Genomic DNA, 21,145 nt, shown 5'->3' on the forward strand with positions numbered 1-21,145 from the left:
AAAGAATGGTAGAGACGTTTGGCACTAGCGGCATCACAGGAGTGGCAGTCAGCGTTCAACTCAACTATCTTAGGGACTCCAGCTCTGGATTTTTCCTCTATTTACTCCCGAAGCCCTTCCTGTGAGTGGGCCTCACTGCAAGGCACAGGAAGTTCGAGAATTTTCCTTCTCCGAAATGAGCTGTCAACCATAGCTGACGAGCCTCATCTGTTCAAAACAATTGGTTTTAAGGTGCCAGTAACAAACATGTCTGCAAGTTAACAAATAACTAGTAACAGTGAACTAGAGTTGTATAAGAATTTGAAAATTCCCTCACATCAGTTTGTTTAAATGTTATAAAGGTGTTTCTGTTTTAGTCATGAACAATGCAGCATGGACACGAGACCTTTGGTTTGAGTCTGTGCTGACCGCACTGTCCACCTAAGTAGTCTAATTTCTAGCATTCACCCAATATACCTCCAATCCCTGCCCCATTATGTCCCAATCTAAGTTTTCTGAAATTATACCTGCCTCAACCATTTCCCCGGCAGCTTATTCCATATAGTCACCATTCTAGCTTTTTTTAATAGCTGCCCTGTTGGTCCATTTTAAATCTTTACTTTCTCACCCTAAACCTATACTTAGTTTTTGGATGACCCTGGGGAAAAGAATGTTACCATCCACCCTTATGGTATTCATTGTCACGGATGACTGGAGGCCAAGTCACTGGGTATATTTAGTGGAGGTTGATAATTTCTTTATTAGTAAGTGTGTTAAAGATTGTGGGGAGAAGGCAGGAGAATGGGATTGAGAGGGATAATAAATCAGTCATAATGAAATGGTGGAGGTAGATTTGATGGGCTGAATGGCCTAATTCTGTGTTTTATGGTCTTATCTATGCCTCATAATTTTAATCACTTCTGTAAGGTTACCCCTCATTCTCTTGTGTTCCAGGAAATAGAGAACTTCATTCATTGATTTGGTAGAGACAGGCATTTGTCAGGCTGTGTGGCTATTTTTAGTTGGAGAAGTACAGCACAGAAGCGGGTCAGTTGTCCCATTTAGTCCATGCCAAAACCACTTAAACTGTCTACTTCCAATGACCTGCAGCTGGACCTTAGCCCTCTGTATCCCTACCATCCATGTTCCTATGCAAACTTCTGCTAAAACGTTGAAATCGAGCTCGCATGCACCACTTGTGCTGGCAGCTCATTCTACACACTCACAATCTTCTGAGTGAAGAGGTTTCCCCTTGCGTTCCCCTTAACTTTTCACCTTTCACCTTTAAGCCATGACCTCTAATTGTAGTTCCACCCAACCTCAGTGAAAAAAGCCTGCTTGCATTTATCCTATCTATACCCCTCAATTTTGTATACCTCCATCAAATCTCCCTATAATCTTCTACGCTCTAGTTTGTACCTGTTTAATCTTTCCTTATAACTTGGGTCATCCGGACCCAGCAACATCCTTGTAAATTTTCTCTCTTTCAACCTCATTTACATCTTTCAAAACTGCACACAATACTGCAGGTTTGGCCTCCAATGTCTTATTCAACTTCAACATAACATCTCATCTTCTGTACTCGATACACTGATTCATGAAGGCCAATGTGCCAAAAAGCTTTCTTTACGACCCTATCTACCTGTGACACCACTTTCAACAAAATATGTATCTGTATTCCCAGATCCCTTTTCTATCAGACTCCTCAGTGCCCTACCATTCACTGTAAGGCCAATACTGGTTGGTCCTACTGAAGTGCAAAACCTCGCACTTGTCTGCATTAAATTCCATCTGCCATTCTTCAACCCAACCTATTTTTCCAGCTGATGTGGATCCCTCTGCAAGCCATGGTTGCCTTCCTCACTGTCCATTACACCTCCCAGTCTTGATGTCATCTGCAAATGTGCTGATCCACTTAAGCACACTATCATCTAGATCGTTGATATAGATGACAGACAACAAAGGACCCAGCACTGATCCTTGCAGCACACCACTAGTCACAGGCCTCCAGTCAGAGGCAACCCTCTACTACCACTCTCTGGCTTCTCTCACAAAGCCAATGTATAATTCAATTTACCACCTCATTTTGAATGCTGAGCAACTGAACCTTCTTGACCAGCCTCCCATGCGGGATCTTGTCAAATGTCTTACTAAAGTCCATGTAGACAACATCCACTACTTTGCCTTCACCCACTTTCCTGGTAACTACCTCGTAAAACTCCGAGATTGGTTAGATATGACCTACCATACACAAAGCCATGTTGACTATCCTTAATCATTCCCTGTCTATTCAAACACTTGTATATCCAGCCCTTTAGAATACCTCCCAATAACTTTCCCACAACTGATGTCAGACTCACAGGTCTATAATTTCCTGGTTTCTGTTTGGAGTCTTTTATAAACAGCGGGAAAACATTGACTATCCTCCAATCCTCCGGTACTTCACCTTTTGCTAAGGAAATTTTAAGTATCTCTGCTAGGTCCCCCGGCAATTTCTGCACTTAACTCCCTTAGTGTCCGAGAGAACACCTTGTCAGGCTTTGGGGATTTGATCACCCTGATTTGCCTCGGGGTAGCAAACACCTAGGTAATCCATACAGGATCCATGAAGTTGATATCACTTTGCCTTGCTTCTGTAGACTCTGTATCTGTCTCTCAAGTAAATAGGGATGCTGCAAAGAATACATTTAACATCTTCCCCCATCTGATTTGGCTCCACACATGGATTACCATTCTGATCTTCCAGAGGACCAATTTTGTCCCTAGATATCCTTTTTCTCTTAACATATCTGTAGAATCCCTTAGGATTCTTCTTCACCTTGTCTGCCAGAGCAACTTCATTTCTCCTTTTACCTTTTCTGATTTCTTTCTTAAGTGTTCTCTTGCATTTCTTGTACTACATAAGCATCTTATTTGTTCCTACTTGTGAATAGCAGGTATAGGCCTCCTTTTTTTTTTACCCCCTCTTAACCAGAGCCTCTATCTCTTGAAAATCAAGGTTCCTTGCCTTTTGTTTTGACAGGCACATACAAGATTTGTGCGCACAAAATTTCATTTCCGAAGGCCTCCCACTTTCCAAGTACACCTTTGCCAGTAAGCAGCCTTTCCCAGTCCACACTTGCCAGATCATTTCTGATATCATCAAAATTGACCTTTTTCCAATTTAGAGTCTCAACCCACAGGCCTTACTTATCTTTTTGTATATTTACTTTGAAACTAATGGCATTGTGGTTACTAGATGCAAAGTGTTTCCCTACACAAATTGCTGTCATCTGACCTGTCTCGTTCTCTAATAGCAGATCCAGTATCACTCACTCTCTCATTGGGACCTCGACATACTGATGAAGGAAACTTCTCTGAACACATCTGACAAACTCTGTCTCATCTAATCCTTTTACAGTGTGGGATTCCCAGTCAATATGTGGAAAGTTTAAAATCACCTATTGTAACAACTATGTGTTTCTTGCAACAGTCTGTGATCTCTTTACAAATTTGTTCCCCTAAATCCCTAGAGCTGTAATATAACCCCATTAATGCTGTCACTCCTTATTTCTCAGTTCCACCCATAACATATCATTAGTGGAGTTCCCCAGTCTGCCCTGATGGATCATTGCTGCGACATTTTCCCTGACTAGTAATGCCACCCCTCCTCCTTTAATCCCTCTCGCTCTGTCACATCTAAAACAGTGGAACCCCAGAATATTGAGCTGCCCTGCAACCAAGTCTCACTAACGGCTCCAATGTCATAATTCCAGGTGTTGATCCATCCCCTGAGCTCAGCTGCCTTTCCTATGATACTACTTGCATTCAAATATACACAGCTCAGGACACTAGTCACACCATGTTCGACCTTTTGATTCCTGACTTTGCCTGCGGTCTTACCAACATCTGTCTCCACAATCTCTCCATGTACTGTTCTAGCACTCTGGTTCTCATCTTCCTGCAACTCTAGTTTAAACCCCACCGTGCAGCATTAATAAATCTTCCTGTTGGATGTTAGTCCCCCTCCAGTCCATGTGCAAACTGTTCCTTCTGTACATGTCCCATCTTTCCTGGAAGAGAGCCCTATGATTGGAAAATCTTATACCCTCCCTCCTACATCAACTCCTTCGCAATGTATTAAACTGTATAATCTTTCTGGTTCTAGGCTCACTAGTACATGGCATGGGTAGCAATCCTGAGATCACAACTCTGGAGGTCCTGCCTTTTAACTTGGTACCAAACTCCCTGAACAACAGGAATTCTGCAGATGCTGGAAATTCAAGCAACATACTGCTTGGCCTGCTGCGTTCACCAGCAACTTTGATGTATGTTGACCAAACTCCCTGAACTCCTTTGCAGAACCTTGCCACTCGTCCTCCCTATGTCATTGGTACCAATGTGGACTACGACTTCCAGCTATTCACCCTCCCACTTAAGAATGCTGAGGACTTGACCTGAGGTGTCCCAGGCCCTTGCACGCAGGAGGCAACATACCATCTGGGAATAAGACCATAAGACATAGCAGAATTAGTGCATTTGGCCTTTTGAGTCTGCTCCACCATTTAATTGTGGCTGATCCTTTTCTCCCCTCCTCAGCCCCACTCTCCAGCCTTCTCCCTGTAATGCTTGATGCCATTCCTGTCAAGAACCTATCAAGCTCTGCCTAAATACTCCCAACAACCCAGCATCCACAGCTGCTTGTGGTAATAAATTCCACAAATTCACTAACCTGTGACTAAAAGAATTCCTCTGCAACTGTTTAAAATGGACGTCCTTCTACCCTGAGGCTGCACCTTTTTGTCCTAGACTCCCCCAACATCCTTTCCACATCTACTGTCTAGGGCTTTCAACATTCAAAAAGTTTCAATAAGATTCGCTCGCCTCATTCTAAGTTCAAACAAGTACAGACAAGTATCAAACGTTCCTCGTATGATAACCCGTCCATTTCTAGAACCATCCTTTTGAGCCTCCCCTGAACCTCTCCAATGCCAGCACATCTATTAGATGGGGAGCCCAAAACTGCTCACAAAACTCAAGGTGAGGCCTCACCAATGCCTTATAAAGCCTCAGCATCACATCCCTGTTTCTGGAAAAGATGGTCTCCAGTGTGGAGACGTGTGAGGCTGTGATGTGGAGTGGCTATAAGCAGTCACCCTTTCACAGGTACAAAGAATTTATGCAGGTAATGCAGTTGTGTGGGGGAGGGGGGGTAAACGGATACCATATTAGCTAAAGAACTCTGAAGATGATTTGTTAGGCTAGGTCCTATTAAACTAAGTTTGGGACACTTGGAAGAGAAATTCAGTTCACATTTAGCTCTGCACGTTGTGACCTATGATATGATGATTGCTCAAAAAGTTTAACAAAAATAATTGGAGTTCTTTACTTATTTTACTGTTTAAAATTTCTTGAACAGGAATGCTGTAGAGAGCTTGGCTGGTAACAGTGATGCAGAAATCCAGCGTGTGAAAGATGCAGCTCAGAAGGAGGTCCTTCAAGTAAAGCAGCTTCTGGGTGATAAGATCCATCTCTTGGAGGAGGCATGTTATGTTTTGCATTTAATTTTTATTTTATTTAGGGATGCAATGCAATAACATAACTTCTGACCCAATGAGCCCACACTGACAATTATGCCCGTGTGACCAATTAACCCTCCTACCTGAATGTCTTTGGGAAGAAGCAATACACACAAAAAGCTGGAGGAACTCAGCAGGTCAGGCAGCATCTATGGAAGAGAGTCCTCATGAAGGGACTCTGCTTGAAACCTCAGCTGTTTACTCTATTCCATTGATGCTGCCTGATCTGGTGAGTTCCTCCAGCTTTTTGTGTGGCTTTGGATTTCTGGTATCTGCAGATTTTCTCGTGTTTGTCCTTGGGAGGAAACTGAATAAATCCATGCTGTCATTGGAGAATGTCCAGGCATCTTACAGACTGCGGTGAGAATTGAACCCCTATTGTGACACTGTAGTATCGTGTGCTAATTGTTACGCTACCACGCCACCCAAATATGCAAATGCATTTTTTCTGGGATAGGTGTGGGGATTGCGAGCCAGGCTGTTACTAATGTCATGTACCCCGTGACAGGAATAAAGAACCAGCAGAAATAAAAAACACTTTGGAGTCCAGTATTGCTATTACCTAATAATATTTATTAGTAATTATGCAATACAGTAATATAAATGTAGATAAATCAAACAGGTTAGCACTGATTATCTAAAAGTAAGTGTGGAATATATATGAAAATCAAGCTTTAAGTCTAGGGGTAAAAAGATACAGTCTTACGTTGATGAGTAAAGTTCAGTTCATGGTATTGAGTTGAGTAGTGATGGAGAGAGAGGGAGAGATTTGAGTCTTCAGGTGAGCTGACGCCGTCGATCTTCTCATTGTCCTCCGAAATCCTTTAAAAATCACCGACTGTGACCACAACAAAGGGGACCGGTTTAATGTGGTGGAGCTATCACCCAGACGAGGGTGGACACATGGACAACTCAACAGTCAACCCCTTTCCTTTTCACTGCAAGAGCCACTAATCGATCTGCCTGATCGATCTTTCAAAAAACCCACTTTTTCTGTGGCACAACAAACCTCATTCAGTGTCCAAAACATGTGCCTGAGGTCTATATCATCTGACCACCTATTTATCTCACCGTACTGAGTATCAACTGTCATTCAAATAGCTCCTCCTTCCTTTCTCTGTGCAAGAAATCCAAGCAGGCAAATGTCCTTGAGAAGTATCAACACGCTGCCAAAAAATCATAACATCGATTGTCCATTAAATAACGCTGCCTTCAGTCACCATAGCAACTTACGAGCTGCTCGGTGCCATCTCCAACTCAGCAGAAATCCAAAAGTTAGCCAGTTTTTCTTGTGCCTTAAACTGACAGTCCAAAAGTTAATCTTCATCGCCCCCCCCTCCTTTTCAAAACAACATGTCGGTGATAAATAACTCTCTCTTTTCAAAAGCACAGTTCATAGGGGTAATTGAGCACAGTTCATTGGGGTAATTCAGGACCCCGTCATACTAAGAGCAAAATAAAAACTCTCTTTCTCTTTCCTCGTTCTAAAACAAGGATGTCAAAACAGCCCATGCCGAGTTGGAAAAGATGGCTGCAATTGCTGAGCAGGAGAAGATTCGGAGTATAAACCTGGAGAAGCAGATTCTGGCAATTAAGAAGCAGGATCGTATGGAATTGCCGACATCCCCTGAACAATGCAAGAGCGTCATGGGCAATGAACAGTCAGTGCTTAGTATTTTGTTTATTAACTTAAAAGTGCATTCCTTTCTATTCTGTCTTGTGTTGTTTGACAATACATTGCTAGTTTTACTGGGGGGAAAATACAGTTTCCAAATTTACAGTGAAAAGAACCTCTCTGCTGCTTTGCAATAGGGGCCTAGCCATCAGGGAATAATTAGGTATTGAGTGGGTTTAAATGAGCTGTTGGTGTTTCTTCCATTCAAAGCATAGCTCTCACTATAAGAAACCTGATCTTTTGGAATAATATTTAGAGCATCTAGCTGTTTTCTAATGTCTTTGCCTTCTGGAACAGTTTTTGTGTGTTTAATGTTTTGTTAGGTTAATTGAGCAGCTGAGTGAGGCCATAAAAAGCAAAGATGCTCTCATTGATCGGCTTCAAAGTGAAAAGATGCAAAAGCAGGGCAGTAACATAGATCCTTCCAATAAAATTCAGGAGCTTACTGAAACTCTTCTGAAGAGAACTGGTGAAGTTGAAGTAAGTACCTCTTTATTTATTCTTACTGTGTCCTGTAGCAGCGCACATGGCTTTTGTGTTTTATATTGCTATAATATGAGAAGTGTGTGACAGTTTGTCTGTTACAGTTTTTCCCCTTCAACTTGGGCAGTGTTGTTCAGAACTTCACTTCCAGGCTCAGCATTGATTTTTTCAGATTATTTTTCTGCAATAATTTCTACTCTATTTGGTCATGGGAGCAGAATTGGGTTATTTGGCCCATTGAGTCTCATCTGCCATTTCATCATGGCTGATGTATTAACCTCCTTAACCCCATTTTCCTGCCTTCTTCCATAATCTTTGCTGCCTTTACTAATCTAGACCCTAAAACCTACCCAATGTCTTGGCCTCTACAACGTTCTGGCAATGAATTCCACAGATTCACTGCACTCTGGCTAAAGGAATCCATCCTCATCTCTGTTCTAAATGTATGTCCCTCTATTCTGAGGCTGTGCCCTCTGGTCCTAGACTTTCCCCACTATAGGAAATATTCTCTGCAGATCCACTCTATCTAAGCCTTTTAATATTCGATCGGTTTCAATGAGATTCCCCCCTCCCCTCATTCTTTTAAACTCTAGCGAATACAGGCCAGTGCCATCAAACACCCTCCCAGACTAGAATATTAAAGTTAAAGGGCTGACAATGCAGAATGCAAAATTATTGCATCTTTTGTAGATTTTTTAATGAACTGTACATCTTCTGAGAATACAGAATAGAGAGAAGTCTATTTTGAACAGAGATAGAGTGGAATTTCTTTACCACAGGTGGTGAATCTGTGGAATTCATTGCCACAGATGGCTGCGAAGGCCAAGTTATTGAGACTATTTAAAGCAACGCTTGACAGGTTCTTGATTAGTTTGGGGCATCAAAGGTACTTGGTTGTACTAGTTGGGACATCAAAGATAATGGGGAGAAGGGAGGAGAATGGGGTTGAGAGGGAAAGTAAGTTAGTCATGATGAAATGGTGGGGCAGACTTGATGGGCCAAATAGCCTAATTCTGCTTTATGTTTTATGGTCTATATTTTGGTGTGGAGACTGTTGCTGTACTTAGCTGGATGAGAGACTTGCCTGATAAACTCATTTCTTCGAGGTTACTTGGCTTTCCTGGAAATGTATTCCATCTGGACAATTCTTAGGCTTTTTTTTAGTTCAGGAGATGAATTACGTTGATATCTAATATAGACCTGCCGGAATTTTTTAGTTAGCAGTGTAAAATGAGCAGACTCGACATTACTCATTTAGAAACTGGGAGCCTTGCCAGAAACTTAAATTTGCTTCTGTGCCTTTCACCACAAGCAGTAGATTTTAGAAACTAGCTCATATCATCTGGACAAAACCCTTATTGATGATTAAAAGGAAAACCACAAGATAACAGCTCCCTGCACGAAATGCTGGTGGACTTCGGCAGGTCAGGTACCATCTATGAAAATGAATAAACAGTTGATGTTTTGTCTCAGCATGAAATATCCTCCAGCATTTTGTGTGTGTTGCTCTGGATTTCCAGCGTTTGCAGAATCTATTCAGGTAACAGTTCCCGGTGGGCTGGCATATAAACTTCCAAGATGTTTCTTGGAAGCTGCCGGAGTCTTGCTCCTGCTGGAAGATTTCTGTCCATGGAAAAGTGTTGGACATAATGGAAGAAAGTCCTTGAAATGCTGTACAGGAATTTCATTCCTTTATATGGGCATGCCTGAGGAAGACCCCAACAGTAGAGTTGGCAGAAGATGATGACACAGTGAAGGGTCCCCAGTTGAGCTGCATGCCATTGGACCCTAATCCCAATCTCGCAAGGACTGTGTGATGTCTATCCGTGCACCAGCCTCCCCATGTTAAAGTTACTCACAGGCGTTCTCCATTGAGGGAACCTACTTTAACATCCTGGATTATGTCCCATGGCGATACTGAAGAGCCGCCAATACACGACTCCGTAGGAGAACATCATAGGTGACTTGAGTAATTGCACCTGAGGAGTTTATGTATATAAGAAGTTTATTAATCTCACAATAGTGAAGAGCCATCCAACAGAAGTTCCTGCGAGAGATGCAAATATCTCATTAACATACTTGCAGATTGTTCCATAGCTTTCCCCTTGGATCCTAAATTTCTTCCCTGTGATTTTAAACCTATTCCCTCTAGTTTGAGATTCTCCTACCCTGGGGGAGGGGAACGAAAAAAATCATTAACTATTTACTCTATCAATGCCATTTATAATTTTCTAAACTCTAAGGTCACCGCTCAGGTGACTAAGCTCCAGTGAGTACAGACACAGTCTATGTAATCTTTGTAACTGAAGCCTTTCATTCTAGACAATATCCACATGAACCTCTCCTGTATTCTAGCTAATGCTGCCATGCCCTTGTATAGTGACCAGAATTGTACACCGGTTTCTGAAAACTAAATGTTCTACCAGATCACCAATTAATCTTTTCTCATTATGTAATACTAGATCTAAAATTGTTTCTTCATTCAATGGTTCCTTGCACACTGATAAATTAAAACATCCCTTGTGTATGAATTCTGAATAGTGTTAGATGGTTTACATAGATTAAAGTTTGTCATTATTTCATTATCCTTGTTACATTCACCTCTAGTTTCCTTTTTCGTCATGCCCTGCATAACTCTAATTGGGAGTTGGAGTTGTATATTTATTTTTGTATTGTCTTTCTGACTTTAATAAACCAGTACAGTATGGGAACAGATCTTATGGCCTTCCTTACAGACTCCGATAGGATTTACCTATTTTAATATCCCTGCATCATTGCTTTGCCAATTTCTGAATTTCCCCTCTCCAGAAACTGCTAATTTCCCCTGATATCATCCCTCCTTGCCAAATACATGTAACTTGTCAATGAAAAACATATAACTATCTTCTGAAAGGAAGTATTCAGGAACTTCCCCTTCCCTCCCCCGCCCCCCCCCCAACTCAGACACAATGTAATATCTGGACATTACTCGAGCTGCAGATTCCTAATGGTCTTCATCTGCAACATACAGAAAGTGTCCTATGTATGTTTTTGAATATTTATTTAGTCCCCTCGCCATTATCATAACCTTGCTGATGTTCCTTATTCAATAAAGTCTGAACACTCTTGACACTGCATTTGGGGAACTTTGCTCTTTGAATGTAGAATATACATTTGTAGAACCTAACAATACAGTACTGGACTTTCAGCCCACAATGTGCCAACCTTTTAAACCACTCGAAGATCGACCTAACCCTTCCCTCCCATACCGCCCTCCTTTTTCTGTCATGCATCTGCCTATCTAAATTTCTTAAATGCCCCCTAATTTATTTTACTCTACCATTACCCCGGCAGGGCATTCCATGCACCTGCCATGCTTTATATATTTAAAAAAAAAACACTACTTCTGATATTCTCTTCCCCACCCCCCACCCCCAATCATACTTTCCTCCAAATACATTAAAATTATGCCCTCTCATTTTAGCTATTTCCACCATCTGGGGGCGGGGGGTGGGTGGGAAGAATCTTTGGCTGTTCATTCTGTGCTTCTTATCATGTACATCTCTAACAAGTTACCTCTCATCCTCCCTTTGCTCCTTAGATAAGCCCTAGCTCGCTCAACCTTTCCTCATAATAAAACATGCTGTCTAATCTCAACAGCATTCTGGTGAATCTCTGCACCCCCTAAAGCTTTCACATCCTTCCTATAATGAGCTGACTAGAACTGAATGCAATGCTCTTAAGTTGGCTAAACTCCAGTTTGTATTTTGCGCCTAGTTGCTGATGAGTTCTGAGTTGCTAATTGTTCTGTGATATGGGGCATTTTTAAGAATTTCTTTTGTTCGTAGAAGAAAGTACTGATTTAAAAGGAATAAACATTTTTATGATTTGTAAGTAACTTTTATTGGATTCCAGTCTTTTACTTTCTTTCAGTATAGGTATATAATCTGTTCTGCAAATAAAGGGAGTTGTGTGAATAAATGCTTAAACTTCAGAAATTATCAATCAGTAAGTTATTAAGACTCCTGTTATGAATAGTGGCAATATTCTGGCAAGTAACTGCCTTTTGTTTGGAGCACTAGTTAAATGTAATAATGGTACATAAAAGTTGTAACTGAAATGTTACAGGTAATTTTATTCCTTTTTTTGTATACCTTCAACTTCCTTTCTCAAACAGGCCCTCCGACGTGAACTTGGAAATGAGAGAAATCGTTTTGAGAAGGAAATGCAGGTAATTTTCCTTCCCTGCATTATAATTGATGCAAAAAAAAAAATCAATTTTTAATGTACATTTGAAGTGGAGAGCGTGCATGTTATTGATGCTTTCCTGTAGCTTTGGCAGGTTTTCTGATTAAATTCTTTTGTCTTCAACTGATGAGATTTACTTCTTCGAAAGAAGAGATTTATTTCTGCGATCCTGCTCAAAATCTGTCTTTTTTTTCCCTTCAAGTGTAAATCTGGTGAAGTGCTATTGTCTGATCATGGGATTTGACATTTAACTCAGGTCATAAAGCATCAGTGGAGAGTAATCGTGGAACATAGGACACCACAGCGCTGGACAGACCATTTGGCTCACAATGTGTGCTGATCTTGATGCCAACATAAGAATGTCCTCTTGGGTATCATCCATATCCCTCCATTCCCTTCATATTTATGTCTCCATCAGAAAGCCTCTTATAGACTCCACCAAACTGCCCACTGATGCATAAAAAGTAAATTTATTAACAAAGTATATTTATGTCACCATATACAATCATTTTCCTGCTGGCAATCACAGTAAATACAAAAAAACACAATAGAATCCGTGAAAGACCACATCTAACAGGTTGGACAAACAAGCAATGTGCAAGAGACACAAACTGCAAATCAAAAAGAAAAATCTCTCCTACCTATCTCCTGTTTTTTTTAAACTAATCCCTTGCCCCTCATGTCACCTTTATACTTCCTTCCTCTAACGTTAAAACATGCCCTCTGATGTTTGACATTTGTAACCTAGGAAAAGAATTCTGAATGTCTACTTATCTTTGCCTCTCAATTTTAGAAACCACCTCAGCCTCCATTGCTTGAGGGAGAACAATCTAATATTACCCAAGCAGCCCCTGTGCATTAAAAGGTTGATGTGTGTGTGTGTGCATGCTGTGATGAGATAATGAATCTGTACTTCTTACGACTCTGTCTTGCCACATCTTTAGTCCTCCTGCAGCACCCCAGTTAAGGGTAGCACTGGTAGCGTACTGCCCAGCATAACGTTTTACAACGGGCAGCTGTAAGATTAGGGTTCAATTCCCGTCACTGCCTGTAAGGAGTTCAGACATTTCATGCCCATGTGGATTTTCTCCGGGTACTCTGATTCCCTCCCACATTTCAAAGCTGTACTGGCTAGGGTTAGTAAGTTGTGGGTATGCTATACTGGTGCCTGAATCATGGCAGTGCTTAGTCAAGATTCAAGATTAATTTCCAGTATGCAAAGACAGAGGAGAATGAAAAAATTGTTATTCTGGATCTGATGCAGCACAAGAAAACTACAGTAAGACAAGGAACACAGTAAACACTGATATGAATGCATAAGATGGCTAATATAAATTGTATGCTATTAAAGTGACACAGCTAAGGTGACTGACAGAAAATGATAAAGAAGTGCTGGTTATGGTATGGAGGGTTGGGTTAGTAGGTGGAGGTGTTGATCAGTCTTGCTGCTTGGGGAAAGTAACTTTTTGAGTCTGGTGGTCCTGGTATGGATGCTACATAGGCTCCTTCCTAATGGGAGTGGGACAAACTGTCCATGAGCAAGGCAGGCTGCTCCCAACACATCCAACACATTGGCACTAACTATGTGACAAAGCTAATCAGTCAATCAATTATTTGGGCCAATCCATTGCTGAGTAATGGTCAGTTTATCCCTAGGTCAGTGATGAGTAAACTCTCTATCCAAGCATTTCCAGAATTTTCTCTTTTCCAGCATCTACTCTATTTTGCATTTGGTCTGTTTGACATTAAGTTGCTGCGTTCTGTCACTGGATCTGAGTCAATTGCTTGACATTGTCTTGTACCAGACAAATTAATACGCTTGCTTTTATTCGGTGTTGTTTGTTTAGTGCCTGAGGCTATCGCTCACCAAGCTGGATTATTAACAGATGTGAGCACTGCGAAGGAGTAATGGGATATTTTGTTGCATAGAAGAGTGCACGCACAAAGTGCTGGAATCAACTTTTATCGCTTCAGTGATTCTCAATAAGTGGGCCTCTGTTAATTGGGTAATTGGTTGCAACTGGGTAATTGAAGTTAGCCAGCTGGAACTTGTGGGCCCTGGCAATATGCTACAGTACAGCATGTTTTGGCACAGCATTCAGGAGCCAGTGAGTATATTGTCTGTGGCAGGACAGGGGTTTGTGGACAAGGCATTTGGTGCAGGTAGCAAAATGGTAACCATAGCTTTAGTGAGTGCATCAAGAACAGACAGCAAACACGAATGTGTCTCCGCCGCCAACTTACTCCAGTTGGCTTTAGGATTTGTTTTTGAGCCTCTCAGTTTGGACCTTCTGAGGATCCCAGGTACTCACATTTTATTGACTCTGCCTCCCGTCGCTCCTCCCGTTAAACTCTGAAGGTGACCCTCTCCGCCATGAGGAGGTACTTGGTGTCCCTATCCCAGACCCTTCCACACCTTCGGGACACTTTCTTTGCTGTCTGTAATGGACCTGCCCGTTATTTCATCTTCCGTCAGATCCATGCCTGCAATCACAGTTTTTTTGACTTTGTCATGTTAGGCAAGGATTGCAAGATCTTGCATCTGCAGACCCCAGAGCCAGCTGGCCCTGAAACTAGCAGGCATGATCATCAGATTGCGGCCTCTGCCATTGATCTCGCCAGCTCCAGCACCTCAGGGCATATTCAAAACCCGGACTCCAGCAACCACCATGGACACCTTCAAAGCGATTGTGCAACCACCAGTTGTGACTCCAGCCTTGAACTCCAGGCGTGGTCTTTATGTGCTGCTATTGTGACTCCCATCTCCCCTTCCCCCAATACTCTGCAGCCCCGGCTCCCTCAGATCCTATCATCAGCTCCTGGGTACTCAGAGGCTCTATCTTCCTCTCACCCCAACCCTCCCCTCTCCACTGACACCCCCAGCCTCCCCCCCCGCCCCGATCCTAGCTCTCAAGATTCCAGCTTTGAACTCCAGGCCGGGTATTCACGTGCTGCTATTGTGACTCCCATCTCCCTTTCCCCCACCACCACTCTGCAACCCCGTCTCCCTCACATTCCATCATCTACTCCTGGGCCCTCGGCGGCTCCTTCTTCTTCTCACCCCAACCCTCCTCTCTCCACTGACACCACCAGCCTCCCTCCCCCTCCCCCCTCTGATCCCAGCTCTCATCCGTGCCGGGTCTTTACCATCCCCTCCGACCTCCAACTCTGAGGCAGAGCGCTCTGTCCTCAGTAAGGGCCTCACCTCTGTCCACCTTCGCCCACACCTCAGCGAGTTCTGCGTTCTCCATGACGCTGAACTGTTCTTCCGCCGACTCCATCTTCAAGCCTACTTCTTCGGCAAGGACTCTCCCACCCTCACTGATGACCCCTTCTCCCGTCTTCAACCCTCCTCCTCTTCATGGACACACTGCTCTGGTCTTCTACCTGCTCTGGATCGCTTTATTGCTAACTGCCGACGGGACATCAACCATCTCGACTTCACTGCACCTTGTTCTCCCTCCCCTCTCTTGATTTTTCTGTCCTTATCTCTGGAGACAGCTTATCTTATTGATATAAGCCTACGGACTCTCACAGCTACCTGGACTATTCCTCTTCTCACCCCATCTCTTTCAAAAATACCATCCCCTTCTCGCAATTTCTCCATCTCCACCACGTCTGCTCTCAGGATGAGGCTTTTCATTCCAGGACGAAGGAGATGTCCTTTTTTTTTTAAAGAAAGGGGCTTCCCTTCCTCCACTATCAACTCTGCTCTCAAACGCATCTCTCCCATTTCACGCACATCTGCTCTCACTCCCTCCTCCCGCCACCCCACTAGGAATAGGGTTCCCCTTGTCCTCACCTACCACCCCACCAGCCTCCGGGTCCAACATATAATTCTCCATAACTTCCACCACCTCCAATGGGATCCCACCACTAAGCACATCTTTCCCTCTTACCCCCCTCACCCGCTTTCTGCAGGGATCGCTCCCTACGTAACTCCCTTGTCCATTCGTCCCCCCCATCCCCTCCCACCGATCTCCCTCCTGGCACTTATCCTTGTAAGCGGAACAAGTGCTACACATGCCCTTACACTTCCTCCCTTACCACCATTCAGGGCCCCAAACAGTCCTTCCAGGTGAGGCGACACTTCACCTGTGAGTCGGCTGGGGTGATATACTGCGTCCGGTGCTCCCGATGTGGCCTTCTATATATTGGCGAGACCCAACGCAGACTGGGAGATCGTTTCGCTGAACACCTACGCTCTGTCCACCAGAGAAAGCAGGATCTCTCAGTGGCCACACATTTTAGTTCCACGTCCCATTCCCATTCTGATATGTCTATCCACGGCCTCCTCTACTGTAAAGATGAAGCCACACTCAGGTTGGAGGAACAATACCTTATATTCCGTCTGGGTAGCCTCCAACCTGATGGCATAAACATTGACTTCTCAAACTTCCGCTAATGCCCCACCTCCTCCTCGTACCCCATCCGTTATTTATTTATTTATTTATTTATTTATATACACACATTCTTTCTCTCACACTCCTTTTTCTCCCTCTGTCCCTCTGACTATACCCCTTGCCCATCCTGTGGGCTCCCCCCCCCTTGAAACAGGATATATGGGGAAGGTTTTATGAAGTTGCCAAAAGATAAATTGAGGATAGGGAAAATGTTAGCAAAGGAGAGCAAAGACACTGGAGGGTAAAGGGAAGTGGGGTACTTGAAGCTCACTGAGAAATCAAGAGAATGAGTTCAGAGAGTATCACAGATATTTATGTAAATATACTGTCTGCAGAAGAGTGGCAAAATGGTGGTCTCGACTGAACAAGAAGCTCAAAGAAATTAGAAATTTAAAAAAAAAACTGACTGGCCAAGTTATTGGGACAAAGGAGATTTAAATTAAATGGGTGGAAATGTCAAATAATAAAGGGAACAGCTTTAAGGTGAGGGAGTTAGCGATTTGTGTAGTGAGTGGTGGTTGCCTGGTACACAAACATAATAGCAATGTTTTAAGATGTAATTGGACTGACATAGAGTGCCAAGGAATTAGCAGGAAATTGGGAACTATGTAGACCACATGCAGGCAGATGCACAGCATGAATTAGTGTCATGGTTGGCAAAGATGGTGGGCTAAAGGGTGCTGTATTCTAAGTCAATGGAGGAGGTCATGAAATATAATAAAAAATGTGGGGAGAAAAAGTAAAAAAGCAGGGTCGTTTACTTGGTGAGAGTTTGAAGATGTTGGTGTTCATGGTTCACAAATCAAAGTCATTATGGTAATAGCCACAAAACTATTGGACTTTTTTTTAGAAAACACAATGTATTAATGTAATGTGGAGAGCACTCTAACCGGTTGCATCACCGTCTGGTATGGAGGGGCCACTGCACAGGATTGGAAAAAGCTGCAAAAAGTTGCAGACTCACCCAGCTCTATCATGTTATTATCTATCATCTATTATTCTTGTTCTGAAAGATTTTTCCAAAATGGTTTGCAGATGGCGCACTGAAATCTGCTTGTGTGAGTGTGACTTCCAGTGAAGCTAGTATGATGGCGCTGGTAACTGGTGACTTTGCGCGTGCTCTCCCGAGCAATCTGCCCTCTCCACTATCCTATACCCGAGAAACCCTTCTAAACCTCCAATCTAGCAAGATCAAGATCAACAACACCCTGGCAAAGCTACTGACCCAGCTGGAGACCACCGCACCAGAACTGTTTCTTAAACTCCGGACCGCACCTGGGCACAACCAACGAGGCCCACCACATTCCCGGAGACCCGCAGCCTGCTACCGTGCCGAAGTGCTTGGAGACACGGCCCATTCCGACCAGCACCTCTCCGGAGCAGATGACCACACAGAAGTGACGGCAGAGACCTCAAGGTGCCCCAGACACTTCCCCGGAGCGAGCACCATAAGGCCCTGTTGGTGGCCATCCACAGCTGCCGGAAGTGAGGCCTTTCACTGCCGACTTTGGAAATCGAGCCCGAGGCTCGGCTGGAGCAGAGGCCTCCGCAACCATGACTCGGCTTACTGACTTATTTCAGCTGGGAGCCTGGCCATCCGGGATTACTTGTCGGCTTTGGGGCCCGACCCAATCGACAGCCCGGGCCCCCGGCAGCTGGAAGTGGCAGCGGAGCCTCCCCTGTTACTCGGCCTGACCCGGAGTGTCCGACGACACAACCCGCCGATCAATCCCCGCGGGATGCGTCCACCAACATCAAAGAGCTGACAACAACACACTGCATCGATGGAAACCTGGAAAGATGCACTATTTGCCGAGGAAGTGTGGGAAAAGAGCTGGGCTGCTGGTCAGATTGAAGCTGAGGGGCTTCAAGGTCCCTATGCCCACCATCCTACTAGCTAATGTGCAAGCTATAGAGCACAAGGTGGATGATCTTAAAGGGAGACTCACCTACTGCAGGGAGATGCAGAACTGCTGTGTATTCTGTTACACCGAGACCTGGCTCTCCCCGCGACTCCTGACTGTGCCATCCGACCGGAGGGATTTTCGATCCATCGGATGGACCGCACGGCATCTTCAGGCAAGACGAGGGGAGGTGGTGTCTGCCTACTGATCAACACTGGGTGGTGCTCGGACACAGTGGCACTGACAAGCTCCTGCAGCCCGGACCTGGAACACCTGCCGGTGAAGTGTCGTCCCTACTATCTGCCACGGGAATTCACCTCGGTCATACTGACAGCGTTCTACATTTCCCGCCCCCCCAGGCGGACGTGGAGTGTGCTCTGAACATACTGTATGCCAACATCAGTGAACTTGAGACCAGGTGTCCGGAGGCTTTGCTCATTACAGCCAGGGACTTTAACCAGGCTAACCTCAGAAAGGCACTGCCAAAGTTATACCAACATGTCTCCTGCTCCACTAGAGGCCCGAATATACTTGACCACTGCTACACAGCAGTCAAGAATGCCTACCGTTCCGTCCCACGACCTCACTTCAGAAAATCGGACCATCAGGCCGTACTCCTCCTCCCGGCTTACAAACAGAAACTGAAGCAGGAGGTCACGGTGTCAAAAGTAGTGTCGCGTTGGACGGAGGAAATGGATGAGGTCCTCCGTGACTGCTTTGAATCGGTGGACTGGTTAGTATTCAAGGACTCGGCAGCTAACCTCAATGAGTATGCCTCAGCTGTCACGGAGTTTATTTGGAAATGCACGGAGGACTGTGTGTCTTGCAAGACGATCCGGGTATTCCCTAACCAGAAACCTTGGATGAATTATGAGGTCAAGTCCATTTTTAAAGGCTGGAGCTGCGGCTTTTAGGTCCGGGGATACCAGTCAGTACACGGAATCCAGGCGAGAACTCCGGAAAGCCATTAAGGGCACCAAGAGGCAATATCGAGCCAAGTTGGAAGCCAAGGCTAACCAGAGGGATGCCAGTAGACTATGGCAGGGTCTAAATGAGATCACTGGGCGCAAAGAAAAGGCTGGGAATATCAATAACTGTGGCATTTCTCTTCCTGACGAATTTAACCTATTCTACGCAAGACCCCTGGATGGAAACAGGGGTCACCGGTACCTTAGCTCTCCTCAGGTCTACCACCAGCTCCTTAGTCTATTTCACTTTAAGTTGCAGAAAAAGACTAAGGAGCTGGTGGTAGACCTGAGGAGAGCTAAGGTACTGGTAAGCCCTGTTTCCATCCGGGGGGCCGGTGTGGACATGGTGGAGGAATACAAATACCTGGGGATACGAATTGACAATAAACTGGACTGGTCAAAGAACACTGAGGCTGTCTACAGGAAGGGTCAGAGCCGTCTCTATTTCCTGAGGAGACTGAGGTCCTTTAACATCTGCTGGACGATGCTGAGGATGTTCTACGAGTCCGTGGTGGCCAGTGCGATCATGTTTGCTGTTGTGTGCTGGGGCAGTAGGCTAAGGATAGCAGACACCAGCAGAATCAACAAACTCATTTGTAAGGCTAGTGACATTGTGGAGATGGAACTGGACTCTCTGACAGTGGTGTCTGAAAAGAGGATGCTGTCCAAGTTGCATGTCGTCTTGGACAATGTCTCCCATCCACTACATAATGTACTGGTTGGGCACAGGAGTATTCCACTGAGATGCAGTACAGAGCGTCATAGGAAGTCATTCCTGCCTGTGGCCATCAAACTTTACAACTCCTCCCTTGGAGGGTCAGACACCTTGAGCCAATAGGCGGGTCCTGGGCTTATTTCCTGGCATAATTTACATATTATGCTATTTAACTATTTATGGTTTTATTACTATTTAATTATTTATGGTGCAACTGTAACAAAAACCAATTTCCCCCAGGATCAATAAAGTATGACTATGACTATTCGAACAGAAGAGGAGCGTCCCGTTCCCTCCGGATGAACCAGACCTGGTGGCATCGAGATTCATTGTCACCGAGGAGGACGTTAGAAGGACCTTCCTGAAGATAAATCCAAGGAAGGCGACGGGCCCAGATGGCGTCCTGGGACGGGTTCTCCGGGCCTGTGCAACCGAGCTAGCTGGAGTGTTTGCTGACGTCTTCAACTGCTCCTTGCTTCAGTCTAAGATCCCCTCGTGTTTTAAGAAGGCAATGATAATCCCAGTGCCGAAGAAGAGCAAGGTGGCATACCTGAATGACTATCGACCTGTGGCTCTGACATCAATTGCCAAGAAGTGCTTCGAGAGATTGGTTATGGCACACATCAACCACAGCCTACCGGTCAACCTCGATGCTTTGCAATTCGCATACCGGAGAAACAGGTCAACGGCAGATGCCATCTCTCTGGCCCTACATTCCTGCTTAGAACACCTGGAGAATAAGGATGCATACATAAGGCTCCTTTTCATTGACTACAGCTCTGCCTTTAATTTCATCGTTCCAAATAAACTGATTCCTAAGCTCCGGAACCTGGGCCTTAGCACTCAGATCTGCAGCTGGATCTTCACCTTCCTCACAGACAGGAGCTAGGCTGTGAAAAATAAAAAAAAATAGGGGACAAGCTCTCCTCTACAATCACACTGAGCACCAGTGCCCCACAAGGCTGTGTATTCAGCCCCCTGCTGTACTCACTGTACACTCATGATTGTGTAGCCAAGTTTCCATCAAACTCAATATATAAGTTTGCTGATGACACAACAATTGTAGGCCGTATCTCGGGTAATGATGAGTTTGAGTACAGAGAGGAAATTAAGAACCTGGTGGCATGGTGCGAAGACATAACCTATCCCTCAACGTCAGCAAGACGAAGGAATTGGTTGTTGACTTCAGAAGGAGTAGCGGACCGCACGACCCAATTTACATTGGTGGTGCGC

General features: G+C 44.4%; 1 protein-coding gene across 1 annotated transcript in view; it reads left to right on the forward strand.

Annotated features, from left to right (window-relative positions):
- The window catches only part of LOC134359737 (myomegalin-like), a 208,087-nt gene that overhangs the window by 49,928 nt on the left and 137,014 nt on the right, over window positions 1-21,145 (forward strand). Inside the window, exons 6-9 of the mRNA XM_063073309.1 lie at window positions 5,378-5,501; window positions 7,032-7,198; window positions 7,536-7,692; window positions 11,852-11,905. Coding sequence (XP_062929379.1) covers window positions 5,378-5,501; window positions 7,032-7,198; window positions 7,536-7,692; window positions 11,852-11,905 — 502 coding nt within the window. The remainder of the gene's footprint in view (window positions 1-5,377; window positions 5,502-7,031; window positions 7,199-7,535; window positions 7,693-11,851; window positions 11,906-21,145) is intronic.

The sequence above is a fragment of the Mobula hypostoma genome, chromosome 21, assembly GCF_963921235.1.
Source record: "Mobula hypostoma chromosome 21, sMobHyp1.1, whole genome shotgun sequence".
Classification (NCBI taxonomy): domain Eukaryota; kingdom Metazoa; phylum Chordata; class Chondrichthyes; order Myliobatiformes; family Myliobatidae; genus Mobula; species Mobula hypostoma.